The 24,469-nt window shown below is 37.2% G+C and overlaps 1 protein-coding gene across 3 annotated transcripts in view; it reads left to right on the top strand.

Annotated features, from left to right (window-relative positions):
- The window catches only part of PTPN1 (protein tyrosine phosphatase non-receptor type 1), a 75,608-nt gene extending 51,289 nt beyond the window's left edge, over positions 1-24,319 (top strand). For all 3 annotated transcript variants that reach the window (XM_007475738.3, XM_056812952.1, XM_056812953.1), the window contains exons 4-9: positions 554-652; positions 13,899-14,036; positions 16,083-16,292; positions 16,891-17,052; positions 19,266-19,489; positions 20,567-24,319. In XM_007475738.3, the coding sequence (XP_007475800.1) occupies positions 554-652; positions 13,899-14,036; positions 16,083-16,292; positions 16,891-17,052; positions 19,266-19,489; positions 20,567-20,756 (1,023 nt within the window). In that variant the 3' untranslated portion in view covers positions 20,757-24,319. The remainder of the gene's footprint in view (positions 1-553; positions 653-13,898; positions 14,037-16,082; positions 16,293-16,890; positions 17,053-19,265; positions 19,490-20,566) is intronic.
- Positions 24,320-24,469: the final 150 nt, after the last annotated feature.

Genomic DNA, 24,469 nt, shown 5'->3' with positions numbered 1-24,469 from the left:
CAATGCCTGGCACACAGTAGATAATAGACCCCTGATTTCACTGTTCAAGATTATCTTAATGTCTATTTTAGTCTCATTTCATCTGTGTAAAAATGCTAAGAGCCTTAACTCTCCTTCCCCCTCCCCTCCTCACCACAATGTCCCAGTTCCCATATACCCTTAGGGTGGTTCTCTTGAACATACTTGGTACCAGGTGGTATTTTCAAACAGTGAATCAAAAAGTTTTCTCTGTTAAATTGATCATTTCTCCAAATCAGTGCTAAAATAACTTTATTATTAAAGTTAAAAATAGAATTATAGATATTGAATTCTGGGACCTTAAAAGAAAAAATTTCTAAGTATAATGCAATGTTGAAATCATTGAAAGGGTGTCTTATCTTTATATCTACATTTCTTTTATATTTTAATGTTTATCAAATAAAACATTTTATTTTGTCTTTTTGTCAAAATCAAATTTTGATTTGATAAACATAATGTTTATCAAATAAAACATATCATAACAGTTAATCATTTAGAAAGATGAAATTAATTTTTCAAGTCTGTCTTTACACAGGGCCCTCTGCCTAACACGTGTGGCCACTTTTGGGAGATGGTTTGGGAACAGAAAAGCCGAGGAGTTGTCATGCTTAACAGAGTGATGGAAAAGGGATCAGTAAGTATGAATTTTGCTTCTCTTCCACTATATACGTACATACATACCCACAATGTTTGTTGTTCCCATAAATTATTCACTGGAACAGAAACTTTTGAAATTTTTTGGCTCAGTCAGATAATTCCAAAGCTTTAAAAAGTTTGGTTGTTCAGTTATAAAACAATACAAAACTCTAGTGCTTAGCTTTTAAAATATAATACAGGCTTCCTTTTTAGGATGATCAAGTGAAATGTTATAAAGGCAAAGCCTTCTTGTAACTAGACTTCTGCTTTTTGGACTAATTTTTTTTTTTAAGTGTTTGCTGATATTAGTTTACAGAAGCCTGAAAAGATGAAGAACCTGTTGAATAATAGCAATTACTTCTTTAAACTAACACCTATCTGTATTGTGAAGAGAACATCTTTAATATTGTTATTAGTTGTGAACAATTATTTTTTTCATCTGTATTTTTTTAAACCCATACCTTCCATCTTAGAATCAATACTGTGTTTTGGTTCCGAGGTAGAAGAGAGGTAAGGGCCAGGCAATGGGGATTAAGTGATTTGCCCAGGGTCACACAGCTAGGAAGTGCCTGAGGTTAGATTTGAACCCAGGACATCCTATGTTTAGGCCTGTCAATCCCCTGCTGCCCACTTCACTGTATTATTTCATCCCCAATCTTTAGTCTCTGTCTACTGACTCTTTTTCTGCTATTTACAAACAAGACCATTTCTCCCTCATCTAACCTCCCTGATAGCCATTGACCTGTATCTCTCCTCCCTTTCCTGATTAAACTATTTGAGAAAATAATCTCTGCTAGCTGTCTCCTCTCCTTTCACTCAATCCTAAACCCTTTGTAATATTGCTTCTGAGCTCATCATTCAACTGAAACTGCTCTCCAAAATGCCAGTGATCTCTTATTTGACAAATCTAAAGACCTTTTCTCAATCCTGACCCTTCTTGCCCTCCTTGCAGCTTTTGACACTTACCGTCGCCCGCTTTTTGTTTTTGTGGCACTGCTCTTTTCGGACTGCTCCTTTTCAGTCTCTCTTCATTCAGGAAGAGGAACTAAGAGATGGAGATGAGGACACAGAGCATTTCAGGTATGGGGGACAATCAGTGCAAAGTCATGGAGATAGGAGATAGAATGTCATACTTGAGGAACAATAAGAAGGTAGGGAAAATGAACATCAAATTGCGATATCTGTTGTTTCACTATAGCACTCTCAAAAAAATTGATTTTAAAGGCTGAAACAGTTTCTCCCCCCAGGCTATGAAACAGGGCTGGATCCTCCCCTCCTTGTAATTTAGATCCTGAAAGGATAACAGGACTTAGAGCAGAGCAGGGCTGAGAAGTCACTTGACCTATCTGAGAAGTTAGGTAATGAAATCAGCAAGCTCTAGCACCATTTTGGACTACAGTGACACAGCCACATGTTGAGGAGGAAAAGGTTCATCCAGACCATGTCCACTAAATATGGGTGTTTCCCAAGTTTCTATCTCAGGCTTTCTTATCTTTTTCCTCTATAGCGTATGTATCACTTGATGATTCCCAGATTTGTATACCCAGACCTAACCTCTTTCCTGAGTTCTAGTCTCAAATTATTTTTTTTTAATATTTCAAACTAGATACCCCATATACAACTCTAAATTCATCATGCATAAATAACTTCTTAAATTTTCCCTAAAGCCCTTTCATCTTTTGAATTTCCCTGTCACTCTCAACAGCACTGCCATCCACTCAGTCACCTAGAGTTGCAACTTCAGTGTCACCTTTGACTCCTTATGCTTATTTATCCCACATATACAATTTGTTGCTAAATCTCATGATTTCTTTCCCTGTGACATCTCTTATATAGGCTACTTTCCACTCACATAATAACCACCATCTTAGTTTAGGACCTCATCATCTCTCCTTGGAAATATTACAGTATCCTAATAGTTTCCCTGCAATCATCTTCCTAGCAGGTCCGACCATGTGACTCTACTACTCAAAAAACTCCACAGATCAAATATTAAATCATCTCTTTAGCTTTTAGAAGTTTTCATAACCTTACCCTTATACCTTCTTAGTCTTTTTTCAGCTTTATTCCTTTTTGTCCTTAATTCCACATACTCTAATCCAGAGACATAGATACCTTTGTAACAATTTAAATTCTTGAGAGACAGTACTACTTGATTTTAAGTTAATTTATTAATCATTGTGGCTCAAGAAAATCTAAACTAGCCAGTAGACTCCCTCCATAAACTGAACTGGCATCAAAGAGGGCAAGCGGGGCAAAAGAGCCTGAGTGGCCAGGAATCTCCTGGGCATCTCACTTCTTGTGACCTCATAACTTATTTCCTCGCCTAGACATCCCAACATGTCTCTGATGGATAAATTGCCAGTAAGAAAGTGAACTTGGGAATTCCAACTTCTTCCTCATTACTTCATCACTGGAAGAGGCATGTCTTAAGGATGCCAACAGAACCTTTTCCTCCCCAACATGTGGCTGTGTCACTAGTCCAAAATGGTGCTAGAGCTTGCTGATTTCATTACCTAACTTCTCAGATAGGTCAAGTGACTTCTCAGCCCTGCTCTGCTCTAAGTCCTGTTATCCTTTCAGGATCTAAATTACAAGGAGGGGAGGATCCAGCCCTGTTTCATAGCCTGGGGGGAGAAACTGTTTCAGCCTTTAAAATCAATTTTTTTGAGGGTGCTATAGTGAAACAACAGATATCGCAATTTGATGTTCATTTTCCAAACTACCTTCTTATTGTTCCTCAAGTATGACATTCTGTCCCCTATACCTGAAATGCTCTGTATCCTCATCTCCACTTCTTAGTTTCTCTTCCTTCAAGACAAAGCTCAAATCCCATCTATAGGAGCCTTTTCCTGGTCCCTGCAACTGCTAATGCCTTTCCTTTGAGATTACCTTCCTTCTATTCTATATATACCTTGTATGTGCCTGATTATTTACATGTTATCTTTCCCATCATATTGTGAACTCCTAGAGGTCAGGAATTGGTTTTCATATATACATATATCCTCAGCATTTACCACCATGCCTAGTATATAGTAAGCAGTTACATGCTTAACTGACTTACTAATAGTTCTGTAAAATATTTAGAATTCCAAGATAGAACTTTAGAGATGAACCATATATAGTCTGTAAGATATATATTTTCAATGGGTGAATCCAAGTTACTTCTCTTTTGATGTGTTTGTCATTTAAAAATACAGTCAAAGCCTATATTTGCTGTTCTGGTTCTGTGGCTTTCACTTTTCATTACTTTATACAAGTCTCTTTCCATGTAGTCGTAGTTATCATTTTCGTGATACCTTAATGTCTTATTAATAGTAAATTACCTTATGTACACAGCCATTCTCCAATTATTGGATATATAATTTCTTTCCTGTATTTTGATCTGCAGTTCATTCTTTACATGCTTTTCCTGTTTTGGTGTACATCCTGACTGGGTTGGGTTGAAGTTAAATAGTAGCTAGATCATCTCTGCTGAATTCAGTTCTGTCCTCTGAGTTGAGAGCCCAAAAACCCAAGATGAGGTAAGCTAGAGAACAACAAAGACTAATGGAACCACCATGGCTCTAGCGATAAGGAGGCAGTGCCCATGTGTGCATTTTCAAATATAATAATTTCCATAAGAACACAATTTTTCTTTGAGATGCTGACCCTGAACTTAAAATTCAGTCAACAGCATCCTGCGATGATGATAACAATGTGAGGAGTTGCTTAAATGTGACCTTCAGGAACTTTTATACAATTTAACCCTTGAGAGCAAAGGAAAAATGTATCCACCCCCCCAGTTTTAATAGTAGAAATTGCATGCCCTTTTTTATAATAATATTTTTCATCTTTGCTTCTTTTCTTGAAAAATAGGGGGGTTTCTTGCATGAGCAATTGTTCCTTGTAACTTTTTCTCCTGTCTTAGGAAATTTTACCATGTGCCTAAACTTTTATTTTATTTGTCAAACCCCAAAACAAGGTAGGGTAAAATCATAAATTTCAAATGTGATGTGACTACTTTGAGTAAAAATCCCTATTGCTCCTGAATTTGGATCAAGGCAAACAAATATTAAATCCTTAAGATATACTTATAGCTATTACTTTTGAAACAGTCAGCAGTAGCAAGTTATACTTCAATTTGCCAAATCTCCTCTTGGATTTTAACTAAAAGAAATGGGTAGGTTGGAATATCTATTTCTTGATAAAGATTCAAATAGGATATTTGCCTTTGTATGGTAAAAAGCTATAAACTAACAATTGGGGAGTGACTGAAAAAATTATGAGATGAATATGTTTGATAATACCATAATTATGAAGAATTTAAAGAAACATGGGAAGATACACAAACTAATGAGAAATGAAGAAAATAGAACAAAGAGAAAAAATACTTGACTACAACAGTGTAAATGAAGTTGGCAAAACTCCGGACAGGAAGAATGGACAGTGTTGGTTTTAAACTTTTTTTTTAATGTAAAATGTATTGTTTCTGCCAAACAGTAAACTACAAGAACAGAAAGTGAGGTATTGTCAAAATCCTTCCATTAGTTGATTTTGCTTAACTATTTTTATGAAAAAATTATGATGGGGAAGTTGTTTTGAAAGTAATATATCAAAATAATAATGTTATCAATAAAAACTTATTATAGAAAAAGTATTAGAATGTAGCTTATTTCAGTGCCTTCAGTATCTTTCATTGTGTTTTCCAGAGAAAGTCTTCCTAGGATGTAGTTAAATTTTCAAAATATAACAGAAACTGTTCCGTTTATCTCTAGTCCTAATACATATGCACTCACCCCTTTACTCCTCTATTTGCTCTATGGTATAAATTTGTTTCAGTAATATGACACTAGTCAATAGTGTTCATGCTTTTCAACCTACCATATTTTACTTCATTTTATAGTTGAGGTCATTATGTACATACATACTGGTCTTCTGATTCTAAATCCAGTGGCCTTTTTATTCCACATCACAGCTGGCTTCCCAAGTTAAAAATAATAAGCAATTGTGACAAAATATGAGATTCTTAAAAGTTACAAAATTATTTCTTCACACCTCTGAGAAGTTGGTAATTCAACTGTTGTTATCCTTATTTTACAGATTAGGAAACTGAAGCCCAGAGAAATTGTTATTCTTCCATAATCAAATATCCATGTTCTTTTCACTGTACTGTCCCAGGTGCATCTTCAACTATATCTTATCCACATAATTTCTGCTCAAAATTCAGTAGAGTTTTCATTTAAACCATTATTTGTTTTCTGGGGATTTTTTTCCTTTGGAAAATAGCAAGATTCAGAACTTTAAGATTGCTAGAAAACTTATGTAAAAATTATCTTGAGTATTTCAGTAGGGGTCATCTGAGTTTAATAGTCCTTTTCAGTCTCTTTAATTTCTTTGTGGCCTTTGACTCTGTTGATCATTCTCTCCTCCTTAATACTAGCTTTTCAGGACACCAATCTCTTCTGATTTTCTTCCTACCTATCTGACTGCTCCTTCTTTGTCTCCTTTGCTGGATCCTCTGCCAAGTCACACCCTCTAATTGTAGGTGTCCCTCGGGGTTCTATCCTGGATCTAGTCCCTTTATACTATTTGATGACCTCATCCGCTCCCATGTATTACCAATTCTATGTTGATGATTCTCAAATCTACCCATCCTGGGGGGAAAAAAAATCTACCCATCCTGCCCCAGTCTGCTGACTTTCAATCACAAAACTCTAGCTGCCTTTTTCTGTTAAAATTATATCTTGTTCTGGTCCCCCTTACCACATCTCCTCTTCTAGTTAGTATACTGAGTAAGTTTATAAGTAACTAGTCTAAAGTAGCAAAGGCAATATATAAGATCACAAAGGGGAATCTAGAAGTCGTGTACAAAACCTTCCCAAAATCAAAGGCATATAATTTACAAATCATATTATATATTAACCAAAAAAATCACATCCTGGTAACATGGACTGAATCAGGGGAAGCCATTTAGATTTTGCTCTAAGGATCTTTTGATCCTACAATCCTATGATATGCAAATCTCAGACAAACGGATATATTCTTTACTCCACTACTACTTGCAGAGTCTTCCACTATCGTTATTATTCAATAACCTCTCTTCCTCTGCGGTTCATTCTATCCATGTATGTAGTCTTTATATTATAAAAGAGATTCTTTTTATGTATGGATTGGATTAGTTGGCCACTGTGATCCCTTCCAGTACTCCCTTATTATGGCCTCCTCATTACTGTCAAGGACACCACCATCCTGATCACTTAGACTCACCACCTTGGTATCATCTCACATGTTATCAATTCTACCTTCCCAGGATTTCATATAAGTCATCTTTTCTTCATTCACACAGCCACTAATGTTACAGACAAAAGAGTGGCTGCCATAAACTGTGACTGCAAAAATGTGGGTTTCAAGACTTTGAATTTCCAAAACTGTAAAGATAGTTTTTAGTGTCTTGAATTTATATTAAAATAAGTGGTCGCTATGGGAAAAATTCCCAAATATTAAATATACCCAAGTCAGCTGGGTTTTGTGGAGATTTTAATTAATACAAATGAAGGAATTAAGAAAAAGGAGAGAGAATAAGAGAAATATAATATGAAGGGCCTAGGCCAACATGGCCTAGGCCTTAGCCTTAAGAGAGAGACTAGTCAATCTTTTATCAACTCACCACAAGATTTTGTTCCAAGCAAAATTCTAGTGTTCAGAGAGACCCTCCAGTTTAGCTCAGGAAGCTGCATTCAGTTCAGAGCCCCAGCAGCCTCCTCTGACTCCTGACCTCCAATTCAGCTCCAAAGCTGAACTTTCCAGAAGCCTAAACCCCTTCCTTTTAAAGAAAATTTTCTCCTATGTCACCTCCCCTAAATTTCTATGTCTACCAATCACAGTAGATGTTTTCCAAAGGACTGACCATTCTTAATTCACACCTGAGTAGACTAAAACTTTTGAGTAATTCACACCTGAGTAGACTAATCTTGTCCTTTGCAAGTTGCCTGATTTGATCTTCATAAGTACTTAGCACCCCTTTGTATTATATCTAAAAATAGACCTAGCTTAAGGGTTCTTGCTTCACTTTAAGTATGGGTTGGGGACTTTTCATTGTTCAATCAGGAGTTTACAACTTTATCTTCCCCTAAAGTATGCCTAAGTATGGGTGGAGTAATGTTAGAGTTCCCACCTACATTCCTGACTAAGTACCTTCATTGAAAAATAAGGGGATAGCAGACTTAACCAAAAATGTTCTAAGATAGAGTCTGAGAATTTTTAAGATTCACAAGTCTGAGAAATTTTAAGATTCACACTAACCACCTTCTCACCTAGGCTATTGCAGTAGCCTTTTAAACTGGTTTCCCTAATCCAGCCCATCGTTCATCCAGGAGCCAAAGTGATTTTCCTAGAATGCAAAGTGATTCCTCATTGCATATAAGATAAATGAAGATTCATTAGCCTGTCATTTAAGAGTCTTTGCATATTATACCCCTTCTAAATAAACTCTAGTGGCTCCCTATTACATGATTAAATGCAGTGTCCCAAAATGCCTCCTAGAGTTTTAAGCCATAACTTTGAGATACTTTATATAGAGTTCTCTGTCATTTAGAGCTCTTCAAACCCTGTACTTCCCTTCAAACCCTCACCCTCTCAATCACCTCTACCATCTGCTTTCAATTTTTCTAATCTCAAGCCAAATGCTATTTAAGGTTGCCACACCACCATCTTGTCTGGATCTGCTACAAATATATATCCTCTCATCTCAACTGGGCCTTCACTGCTGCATTGCAAAACTTTTTTTCTCCTTTGTAGATTCTCAATACTACTCCCTGGGATTATATCACTTTTCCTCATTTCCTCAAGCCCCAAACAGCTGCCCTCTTTCCCCTTTATTCTCAACAGGTGTCCTAATAAAGGTCATACACTATGAGTTCCCTCTTTTGGAGCTTTTTCAGAATCCTTCCCTTAGCCTTCCTCCTTTATTACCCCATTTCTGAAGAAAAGTTGACTTTTTTTGCCTACTCCTCTCTCTGCTCCCTTGGCTTGATCTCCTTCCTTTTCTTCCAGGAGCTTGATCCCAGGAATCATTCCCTCTCTGATCTTCAGAATCCCCTTGTATAGGCAAGAAACCCTCTTGCCCCTAACCCACAAAATATACTTATGATTTTAGCCTTCACTTGACTGCTCTCTCCTCAGTCTGTCATCTTAAATTGTATTTCCTTTTCACTGTCAAATTCCTAGAAAGAATTATCTGTATTTGCTACCTTCACTTCCTTTACCCCCTAATAATTAACTTTTTCTGATCTGACTTTTGGCCTACCACACAACAGAAACTGATCTCTCCTGGGTTACTGCTGGGAGCCATCAAAGACCACGCTGTTTGACAGCACATGCAGAAACCAGGGACTGCAAAGCAGCACCCAGGAAGGATGGAAACACCCACTGAAACCCCCCTAAGTGCCTTTCCTTATTAACATCCCCATATTTTTGAAATTGTTATGATTATTATTCTTACTTAGCCCCAGGAAAAATAGATGTGAGCAACATGCTTGCAGGGTTACTACAGATGTCCCATTCTGTCTATCCAGTATATTACCAGGAGATCCCACTTACAAATTTAAATATAAGGATTCTTAAATACCCACTTAGGACCCTCTTTTCTAAGCATAAAAACTTCTGGCAAATCTGTGCTCTGAATTCCCCAACCTATATCTGGGTCATGTTGATTCTACCCTCTGACTACCCTGCATTTAGCAACAATGTTTCATGGACTATCTCCCTAGGCTTCCTGTCTGTTGTTAGGTTCTATGGAAAAATGTATGTTGAGAATGTTTGCCAAGTAGTGTGTGATCATGAGGGTATAAAATAAAGCCAGGCCTCAGCCAAGGTGGAGCAGTTTATCCTGTGAAACCTGTGCTGCGAGTTGAATGTGAAAGCTGTGTCCCATCCATCATTCTGCCGATACTGTCCCACCTCCAAGACCCCATCCCATGTGGGAGGCTGGCCCACCCCACAGCAGGTTACCAGGTAACTGTTAAATCTAAACCAGCTCTCTCTCAGTCCTCATCCTCCTGGACCTCTCTGCCTTTTTGGGAGGAGAGGGGAGTTGATGCTGTCAAGTACTTTATTTCCCCAGATTTCTCTCTCAGTTAATGTGACTCTTGTAAGAATATCTTCCATCCTGCCATGGGTAGTCCCCAAAGATCTGTCCTGAACCTTCTTTTCTTCTCTCTCTATACTTAACAATATCTTCAGCTCCCAAATATTCAAAGTATCATCAATATACAACTGATTCTCATTTCTATGTATATATAGCCCTCATCTCACTCCTGGGCTTTAGTCACACATTGCTGATCTGCAGCTATATTATCTCTTCTTGAATGTCAAGAAAACATACACAACTCATTATCTTATCCCCTAATCTAGCTCCTTCTTATTTCTGTTGAAAGATTTCTATTCTTCCCACTTATGGGACCTCATGATCTCAAAGTCATCCTTGACCCTTCCCTCAACTTTATTTCCCGTCAGCCTATCTATCAGTAGCTATCTCTTATCAAATTTACCTTCACAGGGTCTCATTTCGTCTTATTGCCACCGCCCTACTTCACTCAACTGTCATAATAATCTTCACAAGGCACAGATTGTTCATCATTCCCATGCTCAAAAACATTTTATGATTTTCCCATTGCCTGGGGTAAAATGTAAATTTATTAGCCTTACATTAATAGCCATTGTGACTTTCTTTTTAAAACCCATACCTTCTCTTAGAATTGATACTAAGTATCAATTCCAAGACAAAAAAGTGGTAAGGGCTAGGAAGTGAGGGCTAACCTTTTAGAGACAGAGTGTTGGACCCTGCCCCCACCTAGACCCAGTACCATTCCACACACCACCACCACCACCACCAACACACACACACACCATTTTACCCCACACAGGGGAGCGAGGAAATACTCCCATTGGGATCCTGGGCAGAGGGGTGGATGAAGTAAGGAAAGCCCTCAGCGAGTGTAGAGAGGGGGAGGGAGTGCTCTACTCCTTTTTAGCTCTGCTGACTGTGAGCCACCCACCTCACCCCCTGTGCTCTCCCATTAGGCTGCTGGGCAGAGGGTTGGGGGATGTGAAAAAATGTCATTAGGCATGGTGGAGAGGGGGAGGGAAGGAGAGTGACTGAGTGCCATCTTTGGAACCTATGCCATAGGTTTGCCATCACTGGGCTAGGCAGTTGGAGGTAAGGGGCCACCTGTCTCTAGGCCTGGCTCTTTATCCACTGAGTTGCCAACTTGCCCCTTAAAAGATTTCTCTTGTCACACATTTATTACCACTGACAGTGCTGCATTTGATTACCATCACATGGATATAGCTTTATCTCTATTTATTTGGCACAGAACAAGGTTCAACTTCCTCTATAATGTAAAACTTCCTTTTTTTTGTTTTGGTTTATCAAAATCAGTAAGCAGCAATTTTGTAAGCTGATTTTTTTTTAAGTAATTTTGTAACAAATAAACTAGAACAGGAGAAGCATTGCATGTTACTATGAATTTGAAAGCGTTCTCAGAAATAAGTATCCGTTTCCTGATAGTAAACATTTGTTCCCAAACTCCAAACTGATAGTGTAGAAATTAAATTTATGGTTGATCTATATATAGTCCAATATAAGAGAATGTGGTCGATGATTTTAAAAAAAATTAATACAGAGAGTCAAAGTAGGAAAATGTGAAAGAGGGTAGAGTAAGATATCTAACCTAACACACTAAATATTTGTTCCAGTTCCTGGCTCTACCCAGGCAGGGCTAATTAGCCTTCAGCCAGAGGACCCAGTGGTGAATATAACAAGGGTTCCACCCAGCCAGCCTCCTTCAAGACAGGGAGGCCTCTCCAGAAGCCAGGAAAGGAGACAGCTTTTCCTTCACCCAAGTTGTAGCTCCATGTTGTTATCCCAGTCCAAGATCCTTCAAGAGCTCAAAGACCTAGCAAGACTTCCTCAAAGGAAGTTTAGGCCCTTTTTAAAGACCTTTTTTTTTTTCCTTTTTACAGCACTTCCTGTCCCTTCCTCCACTTTACAGGGACCAATTGCAGTCTTTAAATTTGCTTAACACTGCCCAGGGGGAAGTCAGTCAGTAACTTCTGGAGGCATAAACCACTTTAGTAAGTGGTTTGTGAACCTTCCCTAGTTAACATTAACATTAATATCTTTGCTTTTGGTTGATTCAATTTAAAAGTAGGCAAGGAGAGAGTCAATCCCGTCTTCACAATAGGCTTCCCAAGTTTTAATGTTTCGGTACTCAGATTAGTACATTGGGCCTTATTAAAAAGATAAGTATGTAAAAGGCTTTATTGTTACAGTTTTATAAACTTGAATTTTTATTGTTTAAACGTATTTCTCCAGGGGCAGCTGGGTAGCTCAGTGGATTGAGAGCCAGTCCTAGAGATGGGAGGTCCTAGGTTCAAATCTAGCTTCAGACACTTCCCAGCTGTGTGACCCTGGGCAAGTCACTTGACCCCCATTGCCTAGCCCTTACCACTCTTCTGCCTTGGAGCCAGTACATAGTATTGACTCCAAGACAGAAGGTAAAGGTTTAAAAAAAAAACAAAACAGTATTTCTCCTACCCATCTTACTTTCAGTTGTCTCAGCTTGCCTTGCCAAGCCTCCCATGGCTATCTGTTCATTTATGATTATTGCTGTAGAATTACATTAAAATAGGCATAACTTCGGTGCTTAAAAGTTGACTTCTTTATAGGATTACATTTTGGACGAACTTATCTTACCATTTGACTTGCAGAATACTAATGAAACTCTGTGAACTGTTATATAAGTCTACTGTACCAACTTTTGGCATTTTGAGAAAAACCATCATTCTGCTTTGACTTGACTTAGGTCCACTACTTTAAGTTGTAGTGACACCACTCTTCTAGCATCCCATAGTTTGTGTGGGTTTTCTTGACTTGATTTTCTTTTTCCTTATCAGTTCATCAATCATTTAACTGTGTCATGCTACAACAACAGAATTTAGCAGATATTCATATATTTTTATTGATCCTGGAAATCATTGACTGATACTTTCCCTTGCTCTTCTGGCTTACTGTTTGTCCATTTTACTGCAGTTATCTAACAAAACAGCCAACTCCTGTGCATAGTTATTTCAAGAACAAAATCTGCAGAAAAGCTCATATAGCTCTTGAGATTAAACTGATCTGGAAACAATTTTTTAAAAAAGAGCCAAATGTAATTGTTTGTAAAATTCTAGAGTGAACACAACTTTTTGGAACTTTTAAAACTGAAATATAAGCTCAAATGATTAATAGGGGTAGAAGAAAATCTAACCATGTAGTTAGTTCTTTAGTATAACTCATATTTTCTAAAACTAAAAGTCACGCTCCATTGCTTCATTGTAGTATGGAGATAACCTTGGATTCTTTAAGCTCTGATAGCATAGCACTAGCTTTGACAGGACCCAGGAACCAGTTGGAGAAGTTTAAGGTCCAGGATAATGATGGGAACTGTATCATACAAGCCATACACTCAGTATAAAAGCAGCAGATGATTCATTCATTCAGGCACAGCAATTCATGGGGACTACTAAAATATAGAAAGGTTGCAATTTTGGTATCATGGAGCAGAGAGGAATGAGAGTTCCTATATGAAATATATGAAATAGGTATTGACTAATATATGAAAATATGTTCTGAACTGACCCAAACCAATTAAATTCCTAGTAACATTTGTATTTTATGATATTTCTAACTTTTTCAAAAGTACTTTCACATATCTTGTTTTCTTTTTAATCTTCATGCTCCTAGCCTATTGAGCTATTTCTCCAAGTATTAGAAATATTCCTTAAGAAGAATCTGGAGCCTTTGTTTTTCCTTCAAGTATGGCTACATAAAATAAACTGTAAGACTAAGACTATTTATATTTATTTAATCCTGCATCAGTCTGTCATTGAACAGGACAAGATCAAGCAATAAAATTTTAATTTTGTCATGGCTAACTAAATGATAATGGTATAGCCCAGAAGCAAATAGACTAGAACATCTAAATAAATTTTTATATGACTATAGACTTAAGAGAAAATCTCTAGATTCATTCAAGTAGAAATATTTAAAGGTTTTTTATTAATCATAAAAAAAAAGATACTGAGACCCATTTATTTAAAGATTGATTTTTATATTTAATTAGAAGAGAACTAAAAGAATTCACACTGTATCCTTATTTAAAAAAATAATAATACACTATTAATTTCAGTAACATAATGCTGTTTTCTTTTCCTCCCAGTTAAAATGTGCACAGTATTGGCCACAAAAAGAAGAAAAGGAAATGATATTTGAAGATACAAATTTGAAATTAATGTTGATTTCTGAAGATGTAAAATCATATTATACAGTACGCCAGTTAGAATTGGAAAACCTTACGGTGAGTATGGAATACACTTAAGTACCCAACAAGCTTTTATTAAGTCCCTAATAAGTGTTAGGCACTGAGCTAGGTGCTGGAGATACAAAGGCAAAAGTGATAGTCTTTGGCCTCAAGAGGTTTATGCTCTATTAGCAGAGATAAAATATACAAATGTTGGTGTGTATAAAACATTTTTAAAATAAATACTGGTTAAATTTTTTAAGCCCTTACTTTCCATCTTAGAATTCAGTACTGAGTGTATTGGTTCAAAGGTAGAAGAGTGTTAAGAGGTTGGCAATAGGGGTTAAGTGACTTGCCCAGGGTCACACATCTAGGAAGTGTCCAAGGCCAAATTTGAACCTAGGACCTCCCATCTCTAGGCCTGGCTCTCAATCTACTGAGCTACCCACTTGACTCCAAATACAAGGTAATTTTAAGGAGGAAGGCAGTAGCAGCTGAGGAATCGCCATATATTTATTGAGTATTTACTATATACCTGGGTAGCACTGGTTAAACACTGAAGATACCAAAAAAAGGCAAAAACATGTTCCCTGCCCTGAAGGATCTCACATTTTTTTAATAAAGGTGACAACATGTAAAGAATTGCACATGATAACAAATAACAGATTATATATGAAGGGTAAAAGAAAGGGAATCTCAGAGGGAGGGCATTAGCAGAAAGGGGTACCAGGATGGGCCTTCTGAAGAAAGTGGATTTGAGCTTGGTCTTAGAGGAAGCCAAGAGGCAGAATTGAGGGGAGAGAGCATTCTGAGAATGGGGAGGCAGTCAGTGAAAAAGCATATAGGTGAGATGCAATATCTTATGCAAGGAACAGCAAGGAGCCAGAGTCACTGGATCATAGAATACTTGGTATGGGATGGGTAGGGTGAAAAGGTAGGAAGAGGCTAATTTGGATAAACCTTTTAATTGCCAGGTGGAGCATTTTAAAAATTGAATCATAGATGTCACAGAAAGCTACTGGTGTTAATTGAGTAGTGTCATGACAGAGTCAGGCCTGCACATTAAGAAGGTCAGTCTGGCACCTAAGTGAAGGATATATTAGATGGGAAGATACTTGAGGCAAGAAGACCATTTAGAAGGAATGGCAATAATCCAGGTGAAAGCTGGTAAGAGCCTGAACTAGAGTGGTAACTTCATTCTGCTCATTTTGCTCTGCATCAATTCATAAAAGTTGAAGTGGCTTTCCCAAGGTCACTCGGTATCTTTAATACAATATTTGGACCATAGGACCATAGCCCAGGTCCTCTGGATTATAAGTCTAGTGCTCCAAGTGTAAGGGGAAAATAAATGAATGAAATTTGAATATCTTAAAAGTGCCATCTTTTTTTTAGTTTACTCTGATATTCCAGGCCATGGTAGTTAAGAACTATTCAAGAGTTAATATTTCTTCTGAGAATTAAAGCCGGTCTTAAATTGGTATGTATAGGAATTTGTTTTGTATTTACCACTTCTGTTGGAAAGATATTTGATGTTCTAAGTATGTCTGCCTTTCCAACTAGGTCATAGCCATTATTCTCTCACATTACTTACCTCCAAGCATCCTATCTTGCAGCCAAACTGAACCGGACTTCCACATCCCATTTCATAGTTCCATGCATTAAATAAAGGCCATCCCCTGTGGTTGGACTGCATGCCTCTTCATCTGTGCCTTTCAGAATCGCTATTTTCCTTCAAGGCTTAGCTCAGGTATCACCTCTTCCTTGTGGCCTTTCCTGATTCTCAAAGATGATGTTCACTCCTTCATCAAAAATTCCAAGATCCTTTTGTATGAACCTTTTTGTCTTCATTATTACCTGCTTTGTATTGTTTTTTATCTGTATACATATTGTATTCCTTTCCCTCGTAATAACTAACAACAATAATAGCTGTCATCTATAAAATACTTTAATGCTTACAAAGCACTTCTAGAATATAAACCCCTACAAGACATAATGTTGTTTCTATTTTTATTGCTGTATTCTCTAGCACCCAACATAGAATAGTCCTATAATAAATGCTCATTGAGTTGAATAGTGCTAAGAATTTAATATTTTATTTTCCAGACACAAGAAACTAGAGAAATCCTACACTTTCACTATACAACATGGCCTGATTTTGGAGTCCCTGAGTCTCCTGCCTCCTTCCTAAATTTTCTGTTTAAAGTTCGAGAATCAGGATCCTTAAGCCCTGAATATGGACCTATTGTTGTTCACTGCAGCGCTGGGATTGGGAGATCAGGAACCTTTTGTCTTGCTGACACATGTCTCTTGCTGGTAAGGGGTCTTTTGCTCCACTGTATGCGAGAGCCTTAAATACTTCATTATTGGATTCTCTTCTCCAAGCGCTTTTCTTTTTTTTCTTTTTTTTTGTCATCTTACTAGATTTTTTTCTCTCTTATATTGTATATTTTACTTTAAGCTTTACCTTCTACAAAGATAAAAGTATATTTCTTAGGCACACCAAATGGAACACACAGTGCCTTACACTCTATAGGCACTTAACAAATATTGGATTTCAATTTTTTCTTCAAGATATTCTTCTCTTAGTGTGTTGTAATGGGGGAGGAGGTTTTTTTTGTTTTTTTTTAAGGACATACTCTTCCTAGCCTTAATATCTTAACCAAAGAGATAAGTAGATTATTATTTATCCCTATGTTCTCATGTTTATAATGGTTTAAAATAGTCATACTCAGTCAAGATTTATTTGCTTTCCCATTATTTCTTTACCCAGTTTTTTGTGATTTTTTAATTTAGACCCTGGATTACTCAGTACAAAAGCCATGGTTAAATTAATCCTGCAGGGTTAAAATTAACCCATCATAAGACAATAAATTTGAAATGGGTAGATCATTACTCCTATTTTGGCTTTCAGATGGACCAGAGGAAAGATCCTTCTTCTGTAGACATTAAGCAGGTACTTTTGGAAATGCGGAAATACAGAATGGGGCTGATCCAGACAGCAGACCAACTGCGTTTCTCTTATCTGGCTGTTATTGAAGGAGCCAAATATATTATGGGAGACTCTTCCGTTCAGGTAAATACCCTCTAACCTTTGGTAGAATCTTGAGGGATCATAAATCCTTTTATTCATATGTCGTCTGCCAGTAACACAGTGGAAAAATATTTACTTTGGCAATAAGCATTATTGCTGTAAAGCTTGAAAAGACTAAATGTGACTTAAAAAGGAATATTTAAGGTAGTCACCTAAAAGGGCAAGAGCTGTTCCTACAGGATCTCATGGGGAATCATCACAAATGGATGTACCTTTTTTACAAAAGAATCTTAAATACAAAGAGTTTCACTAGGTGAGAAACCTTCATATAAATAGATCTTATGGAAGGTGGCCTCAGAATACCAGATCTCAAATTGTTATACAAAGCTGTAATCATCATAACAATCTGGTACTGGCTAAGATATAGAGTGGTAGATCAGTGGAGTAGGTTAGCTACACAATACATAGTAGTAAATGACTATAGTTTTTTAATGTTTAACCCAAAGATCGAAGCTTTTGGGACAAGAAATCACTATTTGACAAAAACTGCTAAGACAGTTGGAAAAAGGTATAGCAGAAACTAGGTATAGACCAACATCTCACACCCTATACCTATACAGGGCAAAGTGGATACATGATTTAGATATAAATGGTTCTACCATAGCAGATTAGAAGTGCATTGAATAGTCTACCTGTCAAATCTGGACAAGGGAAGAATTTATGATCAAACGAGATAGAAAGCATTTATAGCATGTAATATGGATAATTTTGATTATAGTAAACTAAAAAGGTTTTGCACAAGCAGAACCAATATATCCAAGATTAAAAGGAAAAAGCTGGGGGGAGGGGAGGAAGGTACAGCAAGTATCTGAGAAAGGCCTTAGTTCCTAACTACATAGAAAACTGAATCAAATTTATAAGAATGCAAATCATTTCTCAATTGATAAATGGCCAAAGGATATGAATAGGGAGTTTTCAGATGAAGAAACCAAGACTATGTATAATCACATGAAAAAAATGCCCTAAATTGCTCTTAATTAGAGAAATACAAATTAAAATAGCCCTGAGATACTACTTCCCATCAGATTGGCTGATATTACAGAGAAGGAAAATAATAAATGCTAGAGGAGAGGTGACAAAATTGGGAACACTAATATACTGCTGGTGGAGTTGTAAACTGATCAACGATTCTGTAGAGAGATTTGGAACTATGCTGAGAGGGCTTTAAAACAGTGCATACCCTTTGATACAGCAATACCACTACTAGGTCTATATCACAAAGAGGTTTTTTTTAAAGGAAAAGGACATGTTTCTACAAAAAAAAACATAATAGTATTTCTTTTTGTGGTGGCAAAGAATTGGAAGCTGTGGGGATGCCTATCAATTGGGGAAGGGCTAAACAAGCTGTGGTATATGACTGTGATGGTGTACTATTGTGCTTTAAGAAATGATGATAAGGCTGCTTTAAGAAAAGTCTGGAAAGATGAACTGATACAAAGCAAAGTGAGCAGAACCAGGAGAATATTGTGCACAGTAACAGAAATATTATATGATGAATGCTTATGATTTAGCTATTCTTAGAAGTGGAATGAATGATCCAAGAAAATCCAAGGACTCATGATGAAAAATGCCATCCACCTCCAGAGAAAGAACTGGTAGAGTCTGAATGCAGGCCAAGACATACTATATTTTTACTTTGTTTCTTCATTATTTTGTTTGGGTTCTCTTTCATAAAAGGGCTACTATGGAAAGATGTTTTACACTATTACACATGTAAAATCTATATTAGATTTCTTGCCATCTTAGGGAGAAGAGGGGACGGAGGGAAGATGTGAATCTGGCTCAAACCTAAAAAAAAAAAGGTTCAAAATATTGTTTTTTCATGTAATTGAGGGAAAAAATAAATGTATATAAATTTTTAAAAATATTGTTATATGGGAACTATTGGCCAGGAGAAAAAACTTGTATTTCAGAAGACACTGTATTTTCAGATATCTGCACAGTATTGTTTATGTACCTTTTTAACACCAATTTTCCATCTTAAAAATCAGTATTATAAATCGCTAGGAAGTATTGGAAGCCAAATTTGAACCCAAACCCACCTGTCTTTCTATACATGGAACCGCTTATCTACCCCTTATTCAAGTAACATTGAGACAAGGGGGTTTTTTTGTTTTTGTTGGGGGTTTTCTTGTCACAAGTAAGCCAAAATGACAAAATCCAATGTTAATAATGACTTTTAATTGCTGATTAAGGAGCAATGGAAAGAGCTTTCCAATGAAGATTTGGAGCCACCTCCAGAACATACTCCCCCACCACCCAGACCACCAAAACGGATACTGGAACCACACAATGGGAAATGCAAAGAATTCTTTCCAAACCACCAGTGGGAAATAAATGAGATGGAAGCTAAAGAACAAGATGGTCCTATTATAGAAGAAAGCATACCTTCCTTAACTGTACCACTGACCACAGAAAGGTAATTGAGTGTGAAGGAGATTTTAAGAACCACAGGGGTGAAGGTCAGGGACAGTTTGTCTTCCCTCTGGCAAGGTGTACAGGAAAAATGTCTGATGAAACAGAGCCATTCAGAAACCACTATTCCCCTGCTTATAAAATGTTATTCATATTAGATATAGCTTTAATGACTTTTTGAAGCTAAATTCCTAGCATCAATCTTAAAGACATTCCTTCCAGTTGATAATGGTGATTTTTTTTTTCCAGTGGGCTTGAAGCCAGAGCCAGTTTAAATAGTTACTATCTCTGTGACGTTTTCTCCTCTGGATCTCCAATTCCTTTACTTGTAAAATGACAAGTTTGGACTCATTGGCCTCTTAAGTTCACTTACATCTTTGAACGTGTTGGAAGACCTGAGTGCAATTCTAGAGCTCCGCTTTCAGGTTCTTCTCACAAGTAAATGAAATCGTGCTATTGGTTATAGATTTCCTGTTAATTCAGTTCACCAAAAGGCCAACCTTCCTTTGACACTTCAGAAACCTTGAGAAGTTTAGCACTTCATAATCATGTTGGGCATGAGTTCCACATAATTGAGGTATTCATATGTGATTATATAATCAAGCTTTATTAACCCTTTGATTTTACAGACTTCCACAAATCTGTATAAAACCTGACTTTGAGAAAAAATTAAAATTTTTGCCAGCTAGGATACCAGATTGGCACAGTAGATAATAGAAAAAATATTAGACTTTGGATTTTTGGACTAGCTCTAGGACTTTAGACGAGTTTCTTCTGGGTCCTTTTTCTCTCTGTAAAATGATTTCAATGAAATCATTCCTGGTTCCCCTTCAGTTTCTGAAATATAAGATTCTTCTGAAACATATTCTTGACTCTCTTGGACCTAAGGGGAATAACTTGGTAGCTGTAGTTAATTACTAGGTGTCAGTATCACCATAATGAAACTGATTATATGCCTTTGGATCTAGGTTTAAGAATTTAGGATTCGAATTAAGAATCAAGGAACTAAATTGCTATTTTAGATATTTACTTGTTGATACCAGTTGTGATCACTGCCTGCTTCTAAATTTCTCTCCACCAGTCAAGACACTGGAGTTAGAAGGAGAACTGTTAGCGAACATCAGAATGCCACATCCACCAAAGAAGAGCCATCCCCAGAAGAGGATGATGAGAATCTGGCAACTACTTGGAAGCCCTTTCTAGTCAATATCTGTATGTTCACTGTCCTCACAGCTGGAGCTTACCTCTGTTACAGGGTATGTTTTCATTGATGGACCTGGCAGCAAGATGGGAGTGTACAGAAAACACCATGCATTTGACTGGTTTCTAATTCAGTTCTATGAAATTAACTGAGTCATATCTCAGAAGAAACAAATCTAAGGTTAAAAGTCTGGAACTTTGGTAGGGCTAAAAGAGAAAATTAATTGATGCACTAGGGTTTAAATAAATAAGCCCTGTGGTCCCAAGAATAAACTAGTTGAATCTCAGGGCCTTAAAATATTCAGGACTAAGCAGAGAAAATGCCAAATAAGTCTCCTGTTTTTGTTTCTTTGTTTATTTTGTTTTTGAAAAGAATAATAGAATTACAACACATTGTTGTTTTTAACCTTTTTGAAAGCCAGTTTTTTTTTTTGTTCTGTTTCTGAAAAAAACTTGGCAAAAGTAAAACTTGCTTGTACTCTCTAAGTGTTGTAACCGAATCTGCAATTTCTATTTGATTTCCCAGAAGAACCCTAATCTTTTTTAAGAATGTCATTTGATAAGGAGGGAGAGGATAGGAGGAACCATGTTACTCTCAGCAACACTTCATCTAGTGTTCAGACTGAGTGGTGGGCAGTGCCTATGCTGATTATCTATTGAACCGTTTTCATTCCCTTTTTACTTGGTCTTTACTAGAAATGAACAAGAAAAAGCCACAATCCAGGTTCTGCATTTGCTCAGGGTATTCCTCACACTTCCCCTCCCTAACCCTCCCACACCCCCAATTAGAAATAGTTAATTTCTCAATTGGTACTGTTAAACTCAACCCTCATGTGCACCTGCTTGGGTTGTGCCACCCCCTGCACATTTGTTTACCTTCTTTTCCTTGCAGGGGTTCAGGGAGTTCAACTCAAAACACATCCACCAGCATTTTCAAAGCTTCTGTTAGTATTTAGAAAGACTAGTCTTCACACGATTTGGACTATAAAGTGCAGTTTTCTTATAAATACACCTTGCAAAGTTGGCTGCTCTTAAAACAAGGGGCAGAAAAATGCTCTCGGATTCATGTCCAGCACCACACACCATCAGAAAGCAGGTGACCATTCTGCTGCCGATTCCATGGCAGCCACCTGGGAAGAGTTTTCAGAGGTCATCAACTCCTAGACCTCTCTGACGGAGTCCAGTCAGTGATTGGTCAAGATGCAAGCAGTTTTTCTTGGCTTTGGGATTGTTTTTCTTTGCTTTAGAAACCAGATTTCAGCAATGGCTTTATTTTGGCTCAACTCTTTGCTGTGAACATTGTCAGGTGGCATAGATGGATTAGTATGTAAGTCTTGCATCTCTACAGATACCTGGATTCTCAGCTTTTAATTCATTTGATAATGTTATGGTTTCATTCCACTTCCTGTTCTACAGCAGCTCAGAAATGTTATTCTCCTCTGCCCAAATGGGAGTCTCTGCTTGTAGAATCAGCAGCCAAATAGCAGGGATTCAAGGTTAGTTGAACTACAAGGTAGAAGTTCGCTCTCACTCGTGCCATTTGTCTTTTTGTTGTTGCTGATGTTGTTGTGGTTGTTGTTCAGTCCTGGCCCCAGCCACCCTACTCCCTTTACCCCCATATGTACAGCGTCCAGTTTCCAAGGAGAGTGAAAGAAAGTATAGTGTGGTGGTGCAGATAAGGAGAAGAGGCAAAATAGAGTACTTAAGAGTTACAGAAGCCAGTCTAAGAGAGTAGATCTTGAGTAGCAGTGGTGCCACTAATTGGTGCTTTTTAATATATCCTAGTCATACAAGCACTTAACACCATTTTCAACCAACCTTTTATGGAGTATATTGTGTAATGAACCTTTTCACTCCATATTTATTTTCCCCCAAAGGTATCCATAGCTCTAGCATTTTTTTAAACCAATAATGTGTTAAAAAAAATTTTTTTTTAATGTCAGCCTTGCATCAAGGGCTTACAATAATAAATCTTCAGATAGTGCTGGGAATTTAAGACTTACCTGATAGGCTATGGAATCCATCCAGTACTTGAAAGGAGGAAGATTGTAAGCAGTTCATTGAGTAATATTGTGGTTTTCATTAAAAGAGATATTGGGATATGTTTATAAAACAATGGTATCATAATATATAATGAACATTTGTGTATTTAAGAGACAATATGTGATTATTTTGTCCCGGTTACTTTTCCTATCATCTGGTAGAGTATTGTTCTCAAACAATTTTCCCCATTTGTATTAGAATGCATGTACGGTCTTTTTGTGTCCTGATTAAATACCATGTGCTTGAAGGTGAAAGAACTTATATTTCTGCTTACTGATGTGCCCACACATCCAGTCAAGTATATATTTGCATGATATGATCGTTACATGGCTGTGGTTCACAAGGCTGTTGCTGAAAGTGTCTCTGTTCAGCAATAGATTGATAGATACTTATCCAATAACAGATACTTGCCTAATGGTTAGGCACCATTTTCTATTCAAATTTACTCAGTAACCCAGTTGATCATACTTTATATCAACTGTGTAAACAACTATACTACAGACATTCCAAGGAAGTGTATGATAAGCCCTGATCACACCTCACCCACTAGTCATCTCAGGCGGTCAGTCTTCCCACTGACCTTTGACAGTATCATTTACTGTTCCAAATTCAAAATCCTGTCCTGGAGCAAACCTTATTTGGAATAAAGGCTAGGTAAAGAACAAAGAAGTTAATTTTTGCTGTGGAGCATTCTGGCAAACTGAAAAGATTAATGCTAGGTGGCCCATATACAATTAACTGCAGTGTCTTTCCTGTTTGGAAGTATTAATTCCAGTCTTGATGGAAACCCCTTATCCCACCCCGCCCCCTAAACACACATCCACACCCATAAAACAAAATCCTATCAACCCTTCACAGTGATTCGATTGTACTCATAGCTATTCCTATGAAGGAAAATCATAAGGTCTTCATGTTAAGACTTTAATTTTTTAAAATGAGGTGGGGGGGGGAGAGGGGGGGGGGTGGCTGCAGCTTTTTTGCTGGTCTTTGCCAGTAATTTCACATTTTGCCTTTGACCTGTTGTACACCATTGAGGATTTCTACTGTAATGAGAACAGAGTGAAATAGCCCTATAGAGCATTAGTGAGGTGTGTCTAAGGCTTATAATGCCAAATTGTAAGCATCTTTTTCTCAAGTCCTGTATATGTATGTAGTAGTTTGGGTATTTATATACAGCAAGTAGAATTTCAAAATGGGTATATTGGTTAACCGCCTATTCTTGGAAAATGGATGGCTAGCCATCTTGTTAAATGTATGTTAGAAAGTTAGTAAGCTGCTAATGCTATATGCCTTAAGCAAATATTTACTCATCAGGTCTTTCTTTTTTTACCAATGGCCATAGAATAATACCATTTTTACAAAAATAAAAATCAACAAAAAAGCAAAATGTTTTGGTATAATACATTTTCATGTATCTGCCTCTGTGTGCATGCGTGGGGGGCGGGGGGGGGGGGGGTGAGTGGTGAGTGCGTGCAAAATTCTACAATGACCTCACAGGTTTAAGTGAAATTGTACAGTTTTACAACTTCCCATGCAAATAAATGATGGGTTCTCATTTTAGTTGCAACAATAAAGCATTTTTTTAAAAGAATATGCATTTGGGCTGCTTCACGTTTCTTTGTTGGAGGGAAGCCCAGCTTTGGTGGCCTAAAGTCTCAGCTGTCTGAAAATGCTGAGGCTTCTTTACAGAGTGAGTTCAGTTGTTCTTGGAACTTTTTTAGAGAACTCTTTGGTAAGAATG

This window comes from Monodelphis domestica, chromosome 1 (assembly GCF_027887165.1).
Source record: "Monodelphis domestica isolate mMonDom1 chromosome 1, mMonDom1.pri, whole genome shotgun sequence".
Classification (NCBI taxonomy): Eukaryota; Metazoa; Chordata; class Mammalia; order Didelphimorphia; family Didelphidae; genus Monodelphis; species Monodelphis domestica.
The sequence above is the reverse complement of the archived record's forward strand: the minus strand, read 5'-3'. Positions and strand labels throughout refer to the sequence as shown.